This window comes from Leptodactylus fuscus, chromosome 1 (assembly GCF_031893055.1).
Source record: "Leptodactylus fuscus isolate aLepFus1 chromosome 1, aLepFus1.hap2, whole genome shotgun sequence".
NCBI classification, from domain to species: Eukaryota; Metazoa; Chordata; class Amphibia; order Anura; family Leptodactylidae; genus Leptodactylus; species Leptodactylus fuscus.
In genome coordinates this window covers 181,175,115-181,193,403 of record NC_134265.1, presented here as the reverse complement: position 1 = coordinate 181,193,403, position 18,289 = coordinate 181,175,115, and the positions used below count along the sequence as shown (strand labels likewise).

At 42.6% G+C, this 18,289-nt stretch overlaps 1 protein-coding gene across 2 annotated transcripts in view; it reads left to right on the top strand.

Moving 5' to 3' along the window:
- The window catches only part of PLPPR1 (phospholipid phosphatase related 1), a 100,416-nt gene that overhangs the window by 63,628 nt on the left and 18,499 nt on the right, over window positions 1–18,289 (top strand). For both annotated transcript variants that reach the window (XM_075280365.1, XM_075280366.1), the window contains exon 4: window positions 3,243–3,375. In XM_075280365.1, coding sequence (XP_075136466.1) covers window positions 3,243–3,375 — 133 coding nt within the window. The remainder of the gene's footprint in view (window positions 1–3,242; window positions 3,376–18,289) is intronic.

Sequence of the window (18,289 nt, the reverse complement as noted above, 5' to 3'; positions counted from 1 at the left end):
ACTGAAACATTTAAAAAAAAGTTATTAATTTTGGAATTCGGGGAAAAATAAAGTTAATAGAGATGAGCGAGTAGTAGTCGATCGAGTAGGTATTCGATCGAATACTACGGTCTTTGAAATACCCGGTCGAATGCCACGCAGTAAACGCAGTAAAAATTCGATTCCCCTCCCACCTTCCCTGGTGCTTTTTTACACCAATAACTGTGCAGGGGAGGTGGGACAGGAACTAGGACAACGGAGGCATTAAAAAAAAAAAAAATGTGTACAGCAGAGATGGGCGAGTATTGAAATATTCAAAAATTCGAAATTCAATTCGAGTAGACCTCAATATTCAACTATTCGATTGAATACCTACTCAATCGAATACTACTCGCTCATCTCGAATCATTAACATCCAAACTACTATGTGTCCTTAAGCCTGGCCTATTACCGTATATACTCGAGTATAAGCCAAATTTTTCATGACAGTTTTTGTGCTGAAAAAGTCCCCCTCAGCTTATACTCAAGTCAGCAAAAAAAATAAATAATTTTATTTTTTATTTTTTTTGGGGGGGAGGGGAATCTATGACCAGCCACAATATCAATGTATAGAATCTCCCATAAAATAGTGGGGGAAAAAGAAGCTTTAAAAAAAATTAAAAAAAAAGTTGTAAATCATTCCTTTCCCTAGAATCCATACAAAAGTAGAAAACTACTATGAAACACATACTTATTAGGTATCCCTGTGTCTGAAAGTGCCCAGTCTACTGAATATAGGGGATCTGCAGTGCTCCTGTTCCGTCGGGAAGGAGTTAATAGGAGCTGATACCCTATATTCAGCCAGACAGAATTCCAAGTGGGGGGAAAAAACAGTCCTCAAGCTCAGGGAAGGGGCACACAGACAACCAAAACACCCCCTCCCCTTTCCCAGCATCTACTGCACCCAAAAACTCACCCAAAATTAACCATTTTAATTTCTGAAATTTTCCAGTAGCTGCTGCATTTCCCCCCCTCGGCTTATACTCGAGTCAATAAGTTTTCCCAGTTTTTTGTGGTAAAATTAGGGGGGTTGGCTTATATTCGGGTCGGCTTATACTCGAGTATATACGGTATTTGCTACTTGATGATATTATAATGAAAAGAATAATACAGAGAGAACTAAACCTCTAAAAATATAAGAGTTTTTGCACAGTGACACAAATAAACTGCTGTAAAGAGCTGTGAATCAATAGCACACTGGGTTAATGCGAATTATCAGTTTTTCTTGGTTGGCAAATGTAGGTTACATGTAGCTATTTCCTTTGATCACATATATTCCTGAGTCTTTGATAAATAAATAAACTCCATCTGCAACAGTAGGAATGTTCAGGGGAAAAAAATCTTTCATTTACATAAAAAATAACCAATTAAAATTGACAGCTTTTTGCGAAATTAGGATGAACCAGTCACATGTACTGCTTATAAAATCTTGGTAGCTCATATTACATTTATTAATCCTCAATCCTCACTTCCTTCCTGTTAGTAGACTGTCGTAGTCACACTCCACCAACACAGAAGAAAGAGCTTGTCTGTTTAAGGCGAAAGTCTCACATTGCAGAAGAGCTGTTTTTTGTTGTGATTTTTTAAGCCAAACCCAGGAGTAACTATAAAAACAAATGGGAAATATAAAGGAAACATTTATACTTCTCTCTTCTGCTCAACCCATTTCTTTCTTTCAGCTTTGGCTCAAGAAAACTAAGCAAAATCTGCAACAAAAAAGTGGTATTTACACAGCGTGGGGCCTCAGACTAAATCAGGGCCAATGCTGCAGTGATCACTGGATGTTAGTTATTTCAGCTATATCTCCATTTTTCTCTAGCAGCAGGGATGAAATAGTTAATATAAGTGGATACAAAGTACAAGTAGAAATGTGCAGGGCCACAATTTTACAATGATCATTTTTCAATTAGAGGCGTTTCTTGAAACTTCTGAGGATTAGTGCAGAATCTACACTGTCTACCAGTAAGTATTTGGACACCCGTGCAAATGAAGATATCTGGGTCGTGATGTACGTCACGCCTTCCACCGTTAAATAGGAAACAGCATTGGCATTAGTGCATTGGCATTAGTCACCTGCACGATGCCACGAAGTGCAGAGTTGTCCGATTTCGAGAAAGGGGTAATTGTGGCATACCACAGTAATGGTCGATCCTTAAGGGACATCGCAAGCGAACTGAATTACCCACAATCAATAGTGGCCTATGTGATTACAAAGTGGAAGGTGAACGGTGATTGTCGGAATGTGCCCCGAGTTGGCAGACTCCCGAAACTGGGAGATAAAAACCGATGAGTGCTGACCAGAGAAACCGTACCCAACCAATGGCTCACATACACCAGGAGTTTCAACAGGCATCCAGGAGTATTGTGTCGACCAATACCATCCGTAAGGAAGCATCTGCTGGGTTCTACCAACTATTGTATATGAATAAATGTTGCTTTTCTATTCTACCACAGGTGTCCAAATACTTATTGGTAGACAGTGTATAACAGGGCCCCTACCTACTTTGTGCCATTTAGAATAGTTGTATATTTTTGGTATACACCCTATAGCTTTTGATACCAGAGTATTCTCCAGTGTGGTCAGACTCTAGAGGAGTAACAGGTCTGTAATGTAACAAAACCACAAAGGCCCAGAGATACAACCCCATTTAAAGCCAATCTCTTGCCACTAGAGTCTATTTCTTATGATTTAATTCATAAATATCATACGAACGTTATTGCTAATATGCCCTTTGTGCAACAATAACAGTAAGACTTATGATACCATTACAGTGGATATGTGCTGCAGTTTTAAATGCCAAGTGAGCATGGGATTCGCCCCCATCCACTTTGCAGTTACGGTAAATGTTTACGGCCCGTGGGGTTCCGGCCTCAAACTGGTGTCCAAAGTTTAATATATGTACAAATGTAAAAATAAATTAGTATCTACATTTAAAATGTTATTTTTCATTATATTTTTTTAGTTTGTTTTCAGTTGCTGTAGTGGCTTCTGTAAGTGAATTATATTATAATTTTCCTTCTTACACACCTGCCTGAGGTCCTGAAATTCAGAGCTCAGTAGTTTCATTGTTGCTATCTTGTCCTTTGGCAGTAAAGTAGAACATAAAGAGTGCATACATTATGTGCATTGTATTATTTATAACATGATGACATGGTGATTACCTGCATTTAGAAGTTATACATATATAGCTTTGTGTCTAATTCATATTTATTTATTTTTTTAGATATTTATTGGTGAAGTAGCAACTTACTTTATAAGGTCTACTAGAGAAAATCTGATTATTCAAGAAAAGATGATCCTTACTGGAGAGTGCTGTTACTTGAACCCCTTAATTCGTCGAATCATACGATTTATAGGTAAGGTGAAGTTACTGTCTATAATATGATTGTTTTGTCCTTTTCCCACTAGGTTCCCTATAAATCAGGGCATTCTTTTGCAATAACCAATAAATCAGGACATTTGGGCATAGATAAAGTGGTAGGAAAGTAGCTGATTCATGCTGCCCTATGTCCCCATTAGTCAAGTGCACAGTATATATAATTTTCATTACTTCCCACAAAGGATAACTTAAGATCAGGGCTGCTTTAACCATAGGGAAAATTGTACATCTGCATCAGGCTCTAGGGTATTAGAAGCATCCTCAGCTGACTTGGCTCGAGCAGGACAGTCCCACATGGCAATAAGTAGCAATTTCAACTTGTTTGGACACAGATAAAGTTAAATGCAATGGTGTAACATGGAATTATCAGCTCAATGTGTCATCATTCAGGCTTTGGCTGATGATATCTGTGGTAGGAAGGCGTGAAAAGCATCAAGCTGGAGACCCCCCCCCCCCCTACTGCCGCAACCTGCAGGAAGCTCCAAGGGAACAGAGTTAACAGAGTATAACTTTTTGTATATAGTACATTGATTAAATGGTTACTGAGGGAGCTGTGAGCATTAGCTGGGAGTCACTGTAGAGAACATTAAATTATATGGAGTAGCCGCTTATGAAGCCTTTGAACGAGGCCCACTAATGTGTTAAAATGGCCCTGTGTATAACCTGTCTCTGTATTTCTCCATGTCCATACCACTCAGGGGCATAGCTATAGGGGTCTCGCTGTAGCAGTTGCTATAGGGCCCCACAGTCCCCTTGCAACATACAGTGTGCTGCTATTCTAAATTACACAAGGTAGGTGCCAGTATCAGAGATTTTGCTGTGGGGCCCAGGAGCTTCAAGCTATACATCTGATACCACTGCTTTTCCCATGTCTAATGGTTCATATGCAGGCACTGTAATGAATAGAAACATAACACTGATGAAATGAACACTTGAATTTCAAGCACTAGTAAGGAAATGGACGTGTCCCCCAAAACAAAGAATTAAAATTTAACTTTTATTGGGATCTTTAAAAACTTGTGCCCCTCAAAAACATCAGCCAAACTGACATTACTATGTGACCCCTCCAGTAGATATGTTTGGGGAAACAACAATTAGATATCAAGGAATCAATATCCTTATGCACTGCGGTCCACTTATATCAACATCTAAATCTCAAAGGGTGTGGTATATGTTTAAATCTCCCGATACACTGCATCACACCCATAGGTAACAAAAGTGGGCCCATTGTTCAAACAATTCCACAGGTAAGTATTAAGGGCCAAGTAGCCGCTTAACAGGGGCTGAATCAACAATGCCTGACTTCCCTGTCCCATCAATAGGTCTGGGTTGACTGGACAATTATTTCTAGTGAGGCCATATATAAAATACACCTTTCCTAAGCGATTCATACATGACTCTGGGAGGAGGAATGTAGTTCCACTCTAATGGATAATAGATGACCAGCTTACAACCTGATCATAAGCCCACCCCCCAAAGAAATAAAGATTTGAACTACTGACTGGATTTAATTTGGCCTATTCAGGCCGATTTATTAACACACAAAACACAAGTATCTTTAAATACTGTACAACAACACTGCCATAAGTGGGCGGTGTAAAACACCCACTCCAGTGATATCCATATAAACAGAATTTTAACCCCTTATAAAGTATGTAAACCCCAAACCTAACCCACCGTGGGGATAGGAACCACCCCAATCTGCCCAGGCGCAAAGACCCCACCTCGGGCAGGACATACAACTATTTGTAATAACATAAACCTGAGACCCCAAAGGGACCCAAGCCCAACTAGGGAACACCCCAGGCTTCAGCGTACCCACTCCGCCAACAAGCGCAATACATCAAATTTGATGTCCCGAATGAGATCCCTAGAGGACCATGCCCTCAAGTCATTGCCCTCGAGGTGCAGCACGATAACATGTGGGGGGCGTTCCACCGGACTATAATAGTGAAACTCAGGCAGAACCCGGTTCCACATCATGCCCTGGACTATCCATCTTACAACAGCGTCTTCCCGCCGCAGGCCCAGCTGGCATCCATCAGGTCGCACATCCACATGCAGGGCCCCCTAGAAGACATACGAGTGGCCCAAATTCCAAATTAAACACGGACCTGAAAGAAAGATTAAACCACCACCCACCATAAACAATCAATCGACCAATAGTCCCCATAATAACACACCATCCCAGAACCCATAGTACCCCAACACTTAAGATAACAGATTGGGACGCACATAAATATGGAAATGGTCCGACTCCCATCTATGTACAGCAGCCAACACCATCTTGAAGACCGCCCCGAAATGAAAACGGGATAGCGCCCCACCGTCACTGTGACACAGAAGGGACCCAGGCATAGAACACTGCACACCGATAAAAGCATGGACACCCGCCACTGGACATGAAGCAGAACCCGCCAAACTGTAGAGCACCAACAAGCGATCCTTACCCTCCTGATCTGTTTTAGACCGCAGCAGAGAGCATTCCACACAGTTACCGAACAGAGAGACGTCCCTCCATTGAAAACCCCCTCCAGAAACTACCGAGCTACTCACCAGTTCCCCGACTCGAAAGGCCCCAAAGAAAGCCAACAAGAAAGCAGCACGGAACAACAATACTTTGTAAGACGTGGAACACAGACTGGGCAAGATGCCTAATAGACGCCCCAACAAACTAAAAGATACAGGCCGGCGGAGATCCGGGCACCCAGCACTGCGCTGAAAACCCCTCATTGCCTGCCTAACAGGAAAATCTTTTGTGACATCATGAACACCCTGCAACCGAAATAAAAAAGCTAGCCCAGCCAGCCACTGAGATATTACAGGCATTGATCGCCCCTTGGCAAAAGCAACACCCAACCAAGATAACACCAACAACAAACTCTCCTCATTGGACAATGGAACCCCCCCAAACAAACCAGAATCACGCTCCCATTCACGCCAAACCTACTGGTACCGAGACCAAGTCACTTCAGACACAAACTGCCTAATCAACTCCGCCGTGAAACGGAAACCAGGGACCATAAGTGATTCGGACAATCCTCTCCCACCGCCGCTGCATCCGGAGCCAATTTCTGAAACCTGCCAAACTGAAATCAAGATAAGGAATCAGCAACCGAATTAAGGACACCAGGCACATGATGCGCCAACTCATGAATATTCAATTCAAGGCATCTCAGCACCAGATGACGCAATAACGACACTACCAGAGGGGAAGAGGCTGATTGGGAATTGATCAGGAAAACCACAGCACTGTTATCGCAATGGAAACACACCCACCTGTCCCTGAACTCACCACCCCACAACTCAACCACCACCAGGATGGGAAATAGCTCTAACAGCACCAGGTTACGAACAAGCCCCAATTCAACCCAGGCAGACGGCCAAGACCCTGCACACCTTCGACCCTGAAAGTATGATCCGAAACCCAAAGACCCAGAAGCATCCGTGTACAGCTCCAACTCAACACTCGAAACAGCAGATGACAACCACAATGAACGCTCATTAAAACGACCCAGAAAATCATCCCAAATCACCAAGTCTGCCCTCACCGCAGCAGTCAGCCGCACAAAGTGATGAGGTGACTGCATATCAGCCGTCAACGCCACCAGCCGGCGACAGAAGACCCTCCCCATGGGCATGATGCGACAAGCAAAATTCAATTTGCCTAACAATGACTGAACCTCACACAGACGCACCTTCTTCACACCCTGAAAATGACTAACAGAAGCCCTTAGGTCCTCAAGCTTATCAGCAGGCAGAAGAGATTCCATGTGCACTGAATCTAATTCAATGCCTAGGAATTTCACAACCACCCCCGGACCCTCAGTTTTATCCGGTGCTAGCGGAACACCAAACAAACATGCCATACACTCACCCATGTGCAACAAAACTAAACAATCAGACAAATCACCCAGGCCAACACATAGAAAATCATCCAGATAATGGATGATGGATGACAATCCCGACATATCCCTGACAACCCACTCTAAGAAAGAACTAAGCACCTCAAAATAGGTGCAGGAAATCGACCAGCCCATGGGAAGACAGCAGTCAACATAATACTGACCTTTCCATGTGCAGCCCAACAGATGAAAGTTGTTGGGATGAACCGGCAAGAGCCAGAAATCCGCTTCTATGTCCGTCTTGGCCATAAGGGCCCCCGGACCAACCTTACGCACCAACGCCACCGCCCTATCAAAAGACGCATAGGTAACCACTGACAACAAAGGATCTATCCCATCATTAACAGAAGAACCAGCCGGGAAGGACAAATGATGTATGAGCCACAATTTATTTGGCTCCCGCTTTGGCATGACCCCCAAAGTTGATACACGGAGGTGGGGCCAAGGAGGGGGCTCAATAGGCCCCGCCATACGCCCCAATTCCACTTCCTTCCACAGCTTGACCCCCACAACATTGGGAAGCTCCCTTGCTGACCTAAGGTTCCCGGGGTGAAAAACCGGGGCATTCGTATCGAAATGAATGCAAAAAGCCTCCCCAAAACCCTATGCCAGCAACTGAGCTGCCACCCTGTCAGGATATCTATTTAGGAAAGGACGCATTACTGTAACCTTCACCGGCATCCTCCATTTTCTCAACAGCGTCTCCACCCTTCCCTTTACCCTGCTTCAAGCACTTGCTAAACCCGTGAGTGCCCCATACCCGGAACACTCGTGTTTGAAGCGGCAGGTTGCACCAAATTTGCACTGCCCTTTGTTGAATTACCAGCAATACCCCTTACGCTGGGAATCCAGGATCCAGGCACGAAGCCAGATACACTGGCTCCCCCACAAAAGGACTGACCCGACAGAGCAAACATCAACCGCATCCACAAGGAGATATCCTTGTGATCCCAACGCAACCCCGGACAACCGGCATTACGCTGCAGGAATTGCTCATCATAATGGAGCCAAGCCACTCCGCCATGCACACGATGAGCCTCCCCGATCGCATCCATATGCCCAAAGAGAGCCGAGCAATGCTCCGACTCCTTCTCACCAATCACGCTTGCCAATATGGCGAACGCCTGCAGCCAATTGGTAAATGTGCGAGATATTAAACGGTAACGACACTTTTCCTCATCCTCTTTTTTGGTATCACTCATTTTCACTTTATCGAGATTAAATTTGTCCAAGGTGTCTAGCCGGACTAGGTCAACAGCCTTCTCCTTCTCCTTGGCAGGAGCACTAGCATCGGCCCCTTCATTCGCACCCGCCTCAGCCACACGGTACCACCACAGACGCATCCGTACCAGACCCAGACACTCCACACGCAGCCACACCAGCAGACTCAACCACAACCGACCCAGCGGTCCCAGACACACTCGGGTCCACCCACGCCTCAGTTGGCCCAGCATGGGAACCCACTAACCGCTGAAAAAGATCAAGAAGCTGACCCCAGACAGCCTCAGACCCTTCACCCAACCCCGGGGACCCCACTACACTAGACCCCACAGCCCCCCTACTATCAGCTACTGGATCCAAACCACCGCCCCAGAGCACCCAGGCAAAGAAAGATGAGGTAGCATCTCAGGGGAGCACTGGCCTTCTTCCACACTGGAATCCCCGGCGCCGACACAGGAGGAGGAAGACGGAGGCTCCGGTGCACTGTGTGAACGCCGTCTCACTGGAGGGTTCCCGATGTCCACTTCAGCCGGCCTCTTCTGGGCCCAGGCCTGATGATTGATGACTTGATGCCCCGACCTCGCCAGAAATACAGGCCGCATTCACGGTGCCGTTCTCGGACGCCGCCATGACGGGGAGCTGGGGAGTCCGCCCACAGAGCAGTCTGCGCCCACAGCCCCCGACTCACGGGAGGCAGCTGCCCTGGTCCTGATAGAAGACGAGGAGGGAGGGTGTGTCCCAGCCGGACCTCCCTCCGGACGACTGCGGGTACCAGGGGAACAAGTCTGGGAGCCTGGAGTCGGAGGGTCCCTCCTGGAGCTCCGAGAAGACTGCCGCGATATCCACCCCTGGTCTGGAGAATAGCTCTCCGGCAGCTGTAACCACTGAGCGTGAGAAGAGGAGGTTAGGGCGGATGGACAGCCGAGACCAAGTCCTCCAGGACCTGCTCACCATGGAGCCAAATCAGCCATGAACCACGGTAAATAGTGTGTCCAACTCCTTTGCTGCCAACCGTCACACTGGTCACGCCTAACCCTACACTCCCTTAAATAACCTCTTACTCCGCCCATATTTTTCCCCCTCTTCATCCCATAGTTTAACCCTTTCCGTTCCCTAATCCTCCCCCCCTGTCATGTCGTCCCTAATCCCTAGGGGCCTAGGGCCTTCTCTTTCCCTGTATTAAAGCCATTAGCCCTTAAAATATCCAAAGCCTAATAATATTGCATTTGGTGTTCGTGTTCTACACATTTCACCTCCTAGCTTCTAGAGGCTCATCAGGAACAAAAATTTACCCTATGTGGATTAGATGCGGTAAGGGTTAATCCAGGGAATATATGAATCGCTTAGGAAAGGTGTATTTTATATATGGCCAGTCGATTGTCCAGTCGACCCAGACCTATTGATGGGACAGGGAGGTCAGGCATTGTTGATTCAACCCCTGTAAAGCGGCTATTGGCCCTTAATACTTACCTGTGGAATTGTTTGAACAATGGGCCCACTTTTGTTACCTAAGGGTGTGATGTAGTGTATGGGGAGATTTAAACATGCACCAGAGTGAATTCCACCACACCCTTTGAGATTTAGATGTTGATATAGGTGGACCGCACTGCATGAGGATATTGATTCCTTGATATTTAATTGTTGTTTCCACGATCATATCTACTGGATGGGTCACATAGTATTGTCAGTGTGGCTGATGTTTTTGAGGGACACACGTTTTTAAAGATCCCAATAAAAGTTAAATTTTAACTCCCTTTTCTTACTAGCATTGTAATGAATACTTATTTTCACATCCTATCAAGATAAATAAACGTTTATAGGAGTGAGGCTCCCACTTTTGAGATCTAATAAGGATCCCTAACATCTCCAATTACTGACCAGCAACGCCTCCATCATAACTGTACTTCAATGGTGACAGCAGAATGGAGCATTGCTAATCTTTGCTGGGAGACAGCAGGGGGTCATATTACTCTGTATGATAGGGAATATACCTAATATGTCGGATACTCACAGTTAGAAAAGTTTGTTTATCTTGATACAAGATGAGAAGAGCCATACAGCATGTGATTACACACCAAACAGTACAGGATGGCTCTGAAAATAAATGCACTCAACAACCATTCTCTTATATGTTATCTGACATTGCTGAGATGGGAATACCCCCTTTAAGTGGGCCTTAGACATGCCATTAGTGTACTTGAACAAGTGAGTCTCAGCCCTTACAACTATTTATGCCTTTTCTTACGTCTGTCTCTTAAAATAGAGACATAGGGAGAGGAGAGCTGGATTAAGAGGAGACAAATTTACTAAGAGGCATATTAATAAATTTGGGCATACTCAAGTAGTCCATAATGCAGAATATGAATTGACTGAAATGCTCTTGATGTGTCTGTGCTTGAATGTATGCTGGGCATTCTGGTGAAAATAAATCCCTGCTAATAAATGCAGTGTATATTACCTTTTCAGCAGAGATTAGCCATACTAATACAATAATATTCAATACTTAAGCATGCAATTAACCAAACAGCTCAACCATTAGCGACTGCAAAAAACAAATTGAAGTAGGAGCATCTGATTCAGTATCCAATTATATGTCATTATATTTCATCTTCCTGCGCATGAACAATGCTCTTCTACTATAATTATTTGAAATGCTTTGATGACTTCATTAATTTTCTTTCAGAAATACGTAAGCATAGTTAGATGTTACAGGAAATCTGTGATTTATAGAGCAAAGTTTTAATCTCACTACAGATACAATGTTTCAATTAACTGAATCTCCAGCTTTATAGTTTTATAGCACCTAAACAAGTGCAGCTCTAGGTATAACCGAAACAGAGAAGTCACCAGTTAGAAACAAGTCAGTAATGTCATTTTTATACACTGTCTACCAATAAGTATTTACACCTGTGGTAGAATAGAAAAACAACATTTCTTCATATACAATAGTTGGTAGAACCCAGCAGATGCTTCCTTATGGATGGTATTGATCGACACAATACTCCCGGATGCCTGTTGAAACTCCTGGTGTATGTGAGCCATCAGTTGGGTGCAGTTTCTTTGACCAGCACTCGTCGCTCTCTATCACCCAGTTTTGGGGGTCTGCCGACTTGGGACACATTCCAACAGATATCGTTCACCTTCCGCTTCGTAATCACATAGGCCACAGTCCATTTTGGGTAATTCAGTTTGCTTGTTATGTCCCTTAAGGATCGACCATTTATGTGGTACCCCTCAATTACCCCTTTCTCGAAATCGGACAACTCTACACTTCGTGGCATCTTGCATGCTGTTTCCTATTTAACGGCGGAAGGCGTGACGTACACCACAACCGCAAATACAGTCCTATGAAAAAGTTTGGGCACCCCTATTAATCTTAATCATTTTTAGTTCATAATATTTTGGTGTTTGCAACAGCCATTTCAGTTTGATATATCTAATAACTGATGGACACAGTAATATTTCAGGATTGAAATGAGGTTTGTTGTACTAACAGAAAATGTGCAATATGCATTAAACCAAAATTTGACCGGTGCAAAAGTATGGGCACCTCAACAGAAAAGTGCCATTAATATTTAGTAGATCCTCCTTTTGCAAAGATAACAGCCTCTAGTTGCTTCCTGTAGCTTTTAATCCATTCCTGGATCCTGGATGAAGGTATTTTGGACCATTCCTCTTTACAAAACAATTCAAGTTCAGTTAAGTTTGATGGTCGCCGAGCATGGACAGCCCGCTCTCAAATGATCTGAAAACAAAGATTGTTCAACATAGTTGTTCAGGGGAAGGATACAAGAAGTTGTATCAGAGATTTAACCTGTCAGTTTCCTCTGTGAGGAACATAGTAAGGAAATGGAAGACCACAGGGACAGTTCTTGTTAAGCCCAGAAGTGGCTGGCCAAGAAAAATATCAGAAAGGCAGAGCAGAAGAATGGTGAGAACAGTCAAGGACAATCCACAGACCACCTCCAAAGAGCTGCAGCATCATCTTGCTGCAGATGGAGTCACTGTGCATCGGTCAACAATACAGTGCACTTTGCACAAGGAGAAGCTGTATGGGAGAGTGATGAGAAAGAAGCCGTTTCTGCAAGCACGCCACAAACAGAGTCGCCTGAGGTATGCAAAAGCACATTTGGACAAGCCAGCTTCATTTTGGAAGAAGGTCCTGTGGATTGATGAAACAAAGATTGAGTTGTTTGGTCATACAAAAAGGCGTTATGCATGGCGTCCAAAAAAAACAGCATTCAAAGAAAAACACATGCTACCCACTGTTAAATTTGGTGGAGGTTCCATCATGCATTGGGGCTGTGTGGCCAATGCCGGCATCGGGAATCTTGTTAAAGTTGAGGGTCGCATGGATTCCACTCAGTATCAGCAGAATCTTGAGAATAATGTTCAAGAATCAGTGATGAAGTTGAAGTTACACCAGGGATGGATATTTTAGAAAGACAATGATCCAAAACACCGCTCCAAATCAACTCAGGCATTCATGCAGATGAACAATTACAATGTTCTGGAATGGCCATCCCAGTCCCCAGACCTGAATATCATTGAACATCTGTGGGATGATTTGAGAGCGGGCTGTCCATGTTCGGCGACCATCAAACTTAACTGAACTTGAATTGTTTTGTAAAGAGGAATGGTCCAAAATACCTTCATCCAGGATCCAGGAACTGATTAAATCTACAGGAAGCGACTAGAGGCTGTTATCTCTGCAAAAGGAGGATCTACTAAATATTAATGTCACTTTTCTGTTGAGGTGCCCATACTTTTGCACCGGTCAAATTTTGGTTTAATGCATATTGCACATTTTCTGTTAGTACAATAAACCTCATTTCAATCCTGAAATATTACTGTGTCCATCAGTTATTAGATATATCAAACTGAAATGGCTGCTGCAAACACCAAAATATTTAGAACTAAAAATGATTAAGATTAATAGGGGTGCCCAAACTTTTTCATAGGACTGTATCTTCATTTGCATGGGTGTCCAAATACTTATTGGTAGACAGTGTATAACTATGTCTGAGTACCCAGTCTACTATGAGTCTGCCTCTTGTTTCCAAATTGAGGAAGCTAGCATGAGATGTAACTGCTTAGGATGAAACTAAACCGTTACATTAGAATTTAGCTAAGACTCAGTTTACATCTGCATTTGGGCCATTCTGTTCCCCTCTCAACATGAAAAATTTGTCACGCGGAAACCACATGAACCCCATTATAATCTAAGGGGTCCTATGGTAACCGGTTTTTTATGTGCATTAGATTTCCGTTCCGGGGGTTCCCAAGTGATCCCCGAGCAGAAACCCAACACAGATGTGAACCTAGCCTTAGACTTGATATTCTCTTATGACTCTATTTACCTAAATAAATAATACATTGACAGTTGCTACATGTCCTTTATCTTATCAGTTCAATGCACTGTTAGGCCGGGGCCCCACACACCGGAAATGCCACGATTTGCCCAAATGCGAATCCCATCCTCACTTTGCGGAAAAGATCGCAGTGCGAACACGCTGCGATTGCAAAGCCGTTGTGGTTTTGCAAATCGCAGCATGTCAATTATATCTACGGAAACGCCAGCGGCTTTCCCATAGATATAATGTTAAGAGAAAGTCCGCAGAGGAAAACTCTGTGAACTTTCTCTTAAAAGCACTGTGGAAAGAACCACAATGCGTTCACGCAGCGGTTCTTCCCGCAGCTCTTTAGTGCTGCGGATACGGCCCGTGGGGCCTTAGCCTTACGGCCACTATTTTATGCTCGTCTCGATAATACAACCTCTGTAAAACCATTTATTTTCTTGCAGTAATTGACAGTTGTGTGGAGGTTGGTGACATTGCTGCTTGACAGACATAATATAAGTCTTTCGTGGATTAATTGCTTTGAGTCATGTTAATGCAGTTGCACACCCACAGAAATAGTTAAAGAAGATCTTGCTTCTTTGCTTCAGTTAATCCGTATAACATTACTGCTTGCTAATATTTATACTTCACTCCAAGCTTAGAAAAGTTAACATGTCTTCATTATAAGGACATCTACTACTTATATTTCTGTGTTGTCTCATTCACACTGCTGATAAGAAATGGTTTTGTACCTGACTCCTATATCTTTTTTTATGAGCATTTTCAGGAAACTTTTTAAAATTAAGGATGAATTCATACCCTCAGCAATCTGTATTTTTAAGCCAAAACTGGAAGTGGGACCTTCATTGAGGCAAACTACAATGTAAGGATTTGTTGTTTTGGACCCACTTTTGGTTTGAGCTTACAAATACTGATGCCAAATTACATGCCACCATGTAAAAGGTAATGGATGAATGGATGACAAGTAGAGATTGCACTTCGTTTCGGGTTTGGCAGCTCGGTCCTCAGTACGTTTGGGGCCAACAAGTTTGGTACGCACCACACTTTAAATTGGCTTAAAATATAGTGTAGATCTATATCTAGGTCTCTAAGGCAAACACAGGTGAAGTCATGTCAAAGTAAAAAGTGACTTTATTATATTCTAAAGGTCTCTTTACATGTGGAGATGATGTGTTCAGAGTGATGAGCAGTGTTACTTTTCCGCCACACATAGTGCTTTGCATTTAGGTCAAAAAGTTCAACTTTCTTCCACATGTTTGCTCTGTCCCCTGTGTGGCTTGTGGCAAACTGCAAACAGCACATATCTTTCTTTTAACAATGGTTTTCTTCTTGCCACTCTTCCATAAAGGCCAGATTTGTTGAGTGTATTGTGGACATGAGTGACCATGGGTCTCTTGGCTGCTTCTCTGACTAGTGCTCTCCTTGCTCGATCTATTAGTTTAGGTGGACAGACATGTCTTGGTAGGTTTGTTCGGTTGGTAGGTTGGTTTGAATTTTTTTTTTTTTTTTATTTAACTGTAACTTTTAGACCACCTAGGGGTGTTGACCTAATCACTAATACAATTCACTACAATGCTAATGCATTGCAGTACATTGTAAAATGCAGAAAATATGAATGCAGGCTGCTGATTCGTTGTGCTGAGCGAAAGTCATATTTAAATACTGTTACTGCAGATGTTGGGAAAGGGTTAATATTCATTAAAGGGTACCTGAGTATTCATCAAAAGTTGACTTATCTGCAGCCTGTCCTATGCTGCTAATAGCCTCATTATGGCTGCAGCGCCATTTTCACTGGGCATGTACAATACAAAGTAGTCTGATTCTTCCATCTATTATTACTACTACTGGTTTCTTTACTAATTCTGTCGTGAGTAACTGTAAAATAGCAAACAAATAGTTGAGAAAAGTCCAAGATTCATGGACATTGGACTGCAATTCCAAGTTATGATGCAGCTAAAAAAACAGAAAAAAGAGTGACCTTAGCACAATCAGGAAAGCTACTTGCTGCCTATGATTAATTACTCATCAGCAATAACACAAGCAGCTAGTCAGAAATAGATAAAAGTATATAGATATTCACTTTGAGCTGTCAGAAGCTGCAGACTGATCTATGAGCAGTGTACATGTACGGAAAGCCATGTGGGAACATGCAGAGGCTGTGAAGACAGACTTTCTCCTCCCTCCTCCACTCACTATGTTCTGGGTTTGAGCCTGTTGGTTTCTAAAGATGGAAATTCTCTAGAACAGGGAGAACACAGCAAATTAAGAACAAGGGAAATATCTAGTGGCAGGAACCTTACAGTTTTTTCAGGCAGAAAGCAGCAACTTTTTAAAATAAGTGCATTACAGTTTGGCCCAGAATTACAGATTAAGTTGTCTGAAAAGTTATTGACCATTTCAGATAACTAACAAGTAATAAGGGTCAAAATACTTCCACTTCCAATAATCTTTTAATACACAACTGGTCTGGTTTTCATACTCCAGGTTTGACATTGGTATATTTGGATGTTCCAAACTTCCCATTTAAGGGTTAAATGAATAACTTCTAGACATCCTTGACTTTGATCTGTCTGTGAACATCTACAATATTGATAACGGGCAAATTGCCATGGAGCTGAGCTTGTGGATCTCCCCTTGGGCATCATGGGATGTGCTGCATAGCCAGCAACTCTTGCATGTTGCAGAAGACTAATCAAATATTTCTGCTACTAGGTCAATGTTGACTTTATGCATTTAATTAATTTTACACTGAAGTGTTATTCCAGCCTATTTCCATATACCCTGCTGAAGGCCAATACTTTATTTCCGAATATTCTCCAGAGACAATAGGACATTTATGTTATCTATAAAGGGTTTAAATTCAATACGGCAAAGCTTGCAATTTCCAAAGAGTTATTATAAATGGATAGAATTGTAGGTTAATATACTTAATAGTAATGTTATATACACAAGGGTACCGTATCTCTCTCTTGTTCTACCTTCCTCATAGTATCTTATCTTATGTGTCCTCTGCAGTACTTAAAAAGTAGTATTATATTTATGTTAACTACATTCATATCTGATTTGATCTTTTTAGATTTTTTTTACTGGTGTTTGACTTTTATAGAATTTTGTGCATTTTTGCGGTCGCCCACGTAAATGTGCGATAACGCGGCATTAACGCAACTGCAAACGAGCCCTTACAATTATATCTATGGGAAAGTTGTTGGCGTTTCCGTAGATATAATTGACATGCTGCAATTTCCAAAACCGTGCCGGTTTTAGAAATCACAGCATGTCTGCACCACGGTTTTTACCGCAAAGTGGGCATGGGATTCGCACGAATGCCATCCACTTTGCAAGTACTGTAAAAGGCCGCAGGCAAATCGTGGCGTTTTCTATAGACAGCGCTTTTTTGGGGGCTTTGTTCCTAATCATTATTTTGTATATGGATTTAGCAAACATTAACTTCACTTGCTCAAAATCACTTGCTCAAAATGCTGGTTACATTCTTCCTCCTATTGTTTTCAATGGTAGACAACCACAGATGTGAAACAAGTGTCCTGCTTGAATTTCCTATGGATTCTGTGGCTGATTTAGAAGTCAAATTAATGTTTGCTGAGTCAAGTTAAGGCTTGCTACATCTGTAGCTCATCCTGTAAATCTTATCCTAGCAATATCAGACCAATGTCCTGTCCTGCCTTCATTTATAGTACTAAAGTGTAGCAACCCACAACTACTGATGGTTGGATTTACCTATTATGGCGTAATGCTTTGTTCAAGGAGTTGGCCAGTTTCAGCAAATACATGTTATTTTTTGTCTAATGAAAAGTTATACACTTTAAAAATATACTTCCCATATCAATTCCCCAAGGTTTTCCCGATCTCTGCTTCACACAGTGTTTTTTGCAGGTGGGCTTAGAGGTGAAATCCACCCCTAAAAAGCCTGCCAAACCCCATTCACTTCAGTGGAAGTCAGATAGCAGAGAAATTGCATTATGACATATTTTCAGTTGGATTCCACCTTGCAAACTCCTTTTAAATCAATAGGAGGCAGAAAAAAAGTACCATGTTTTGCAGCTGTTTTTTTTCTGCATGTTTTGCAAAAACCGTTGTATTGTATTGTAGTATTTTTTTTCTGCCTTACAATCATGTTAATGGGGCTTGCAAGGCAAAATCTGCATGAATATAGGTATTGATGCTTTTTTGTTTCCACTAGCTGAAAACATCAACTACAGAAAAAAATCTACATATTTCCCTTTGAAATGAATGGAAGAATGCTGGGAGGCTGTAAAATGTCCATTTGTCACCCAAGGAGCACCTGTTTTCATGGACCCTCCATAAATTACAGTGTATGGAGGGATCTGTGAGAATTTAAAAAATAGGACATGACCTATATTTTGATGATCCATGGTATTGGACTATC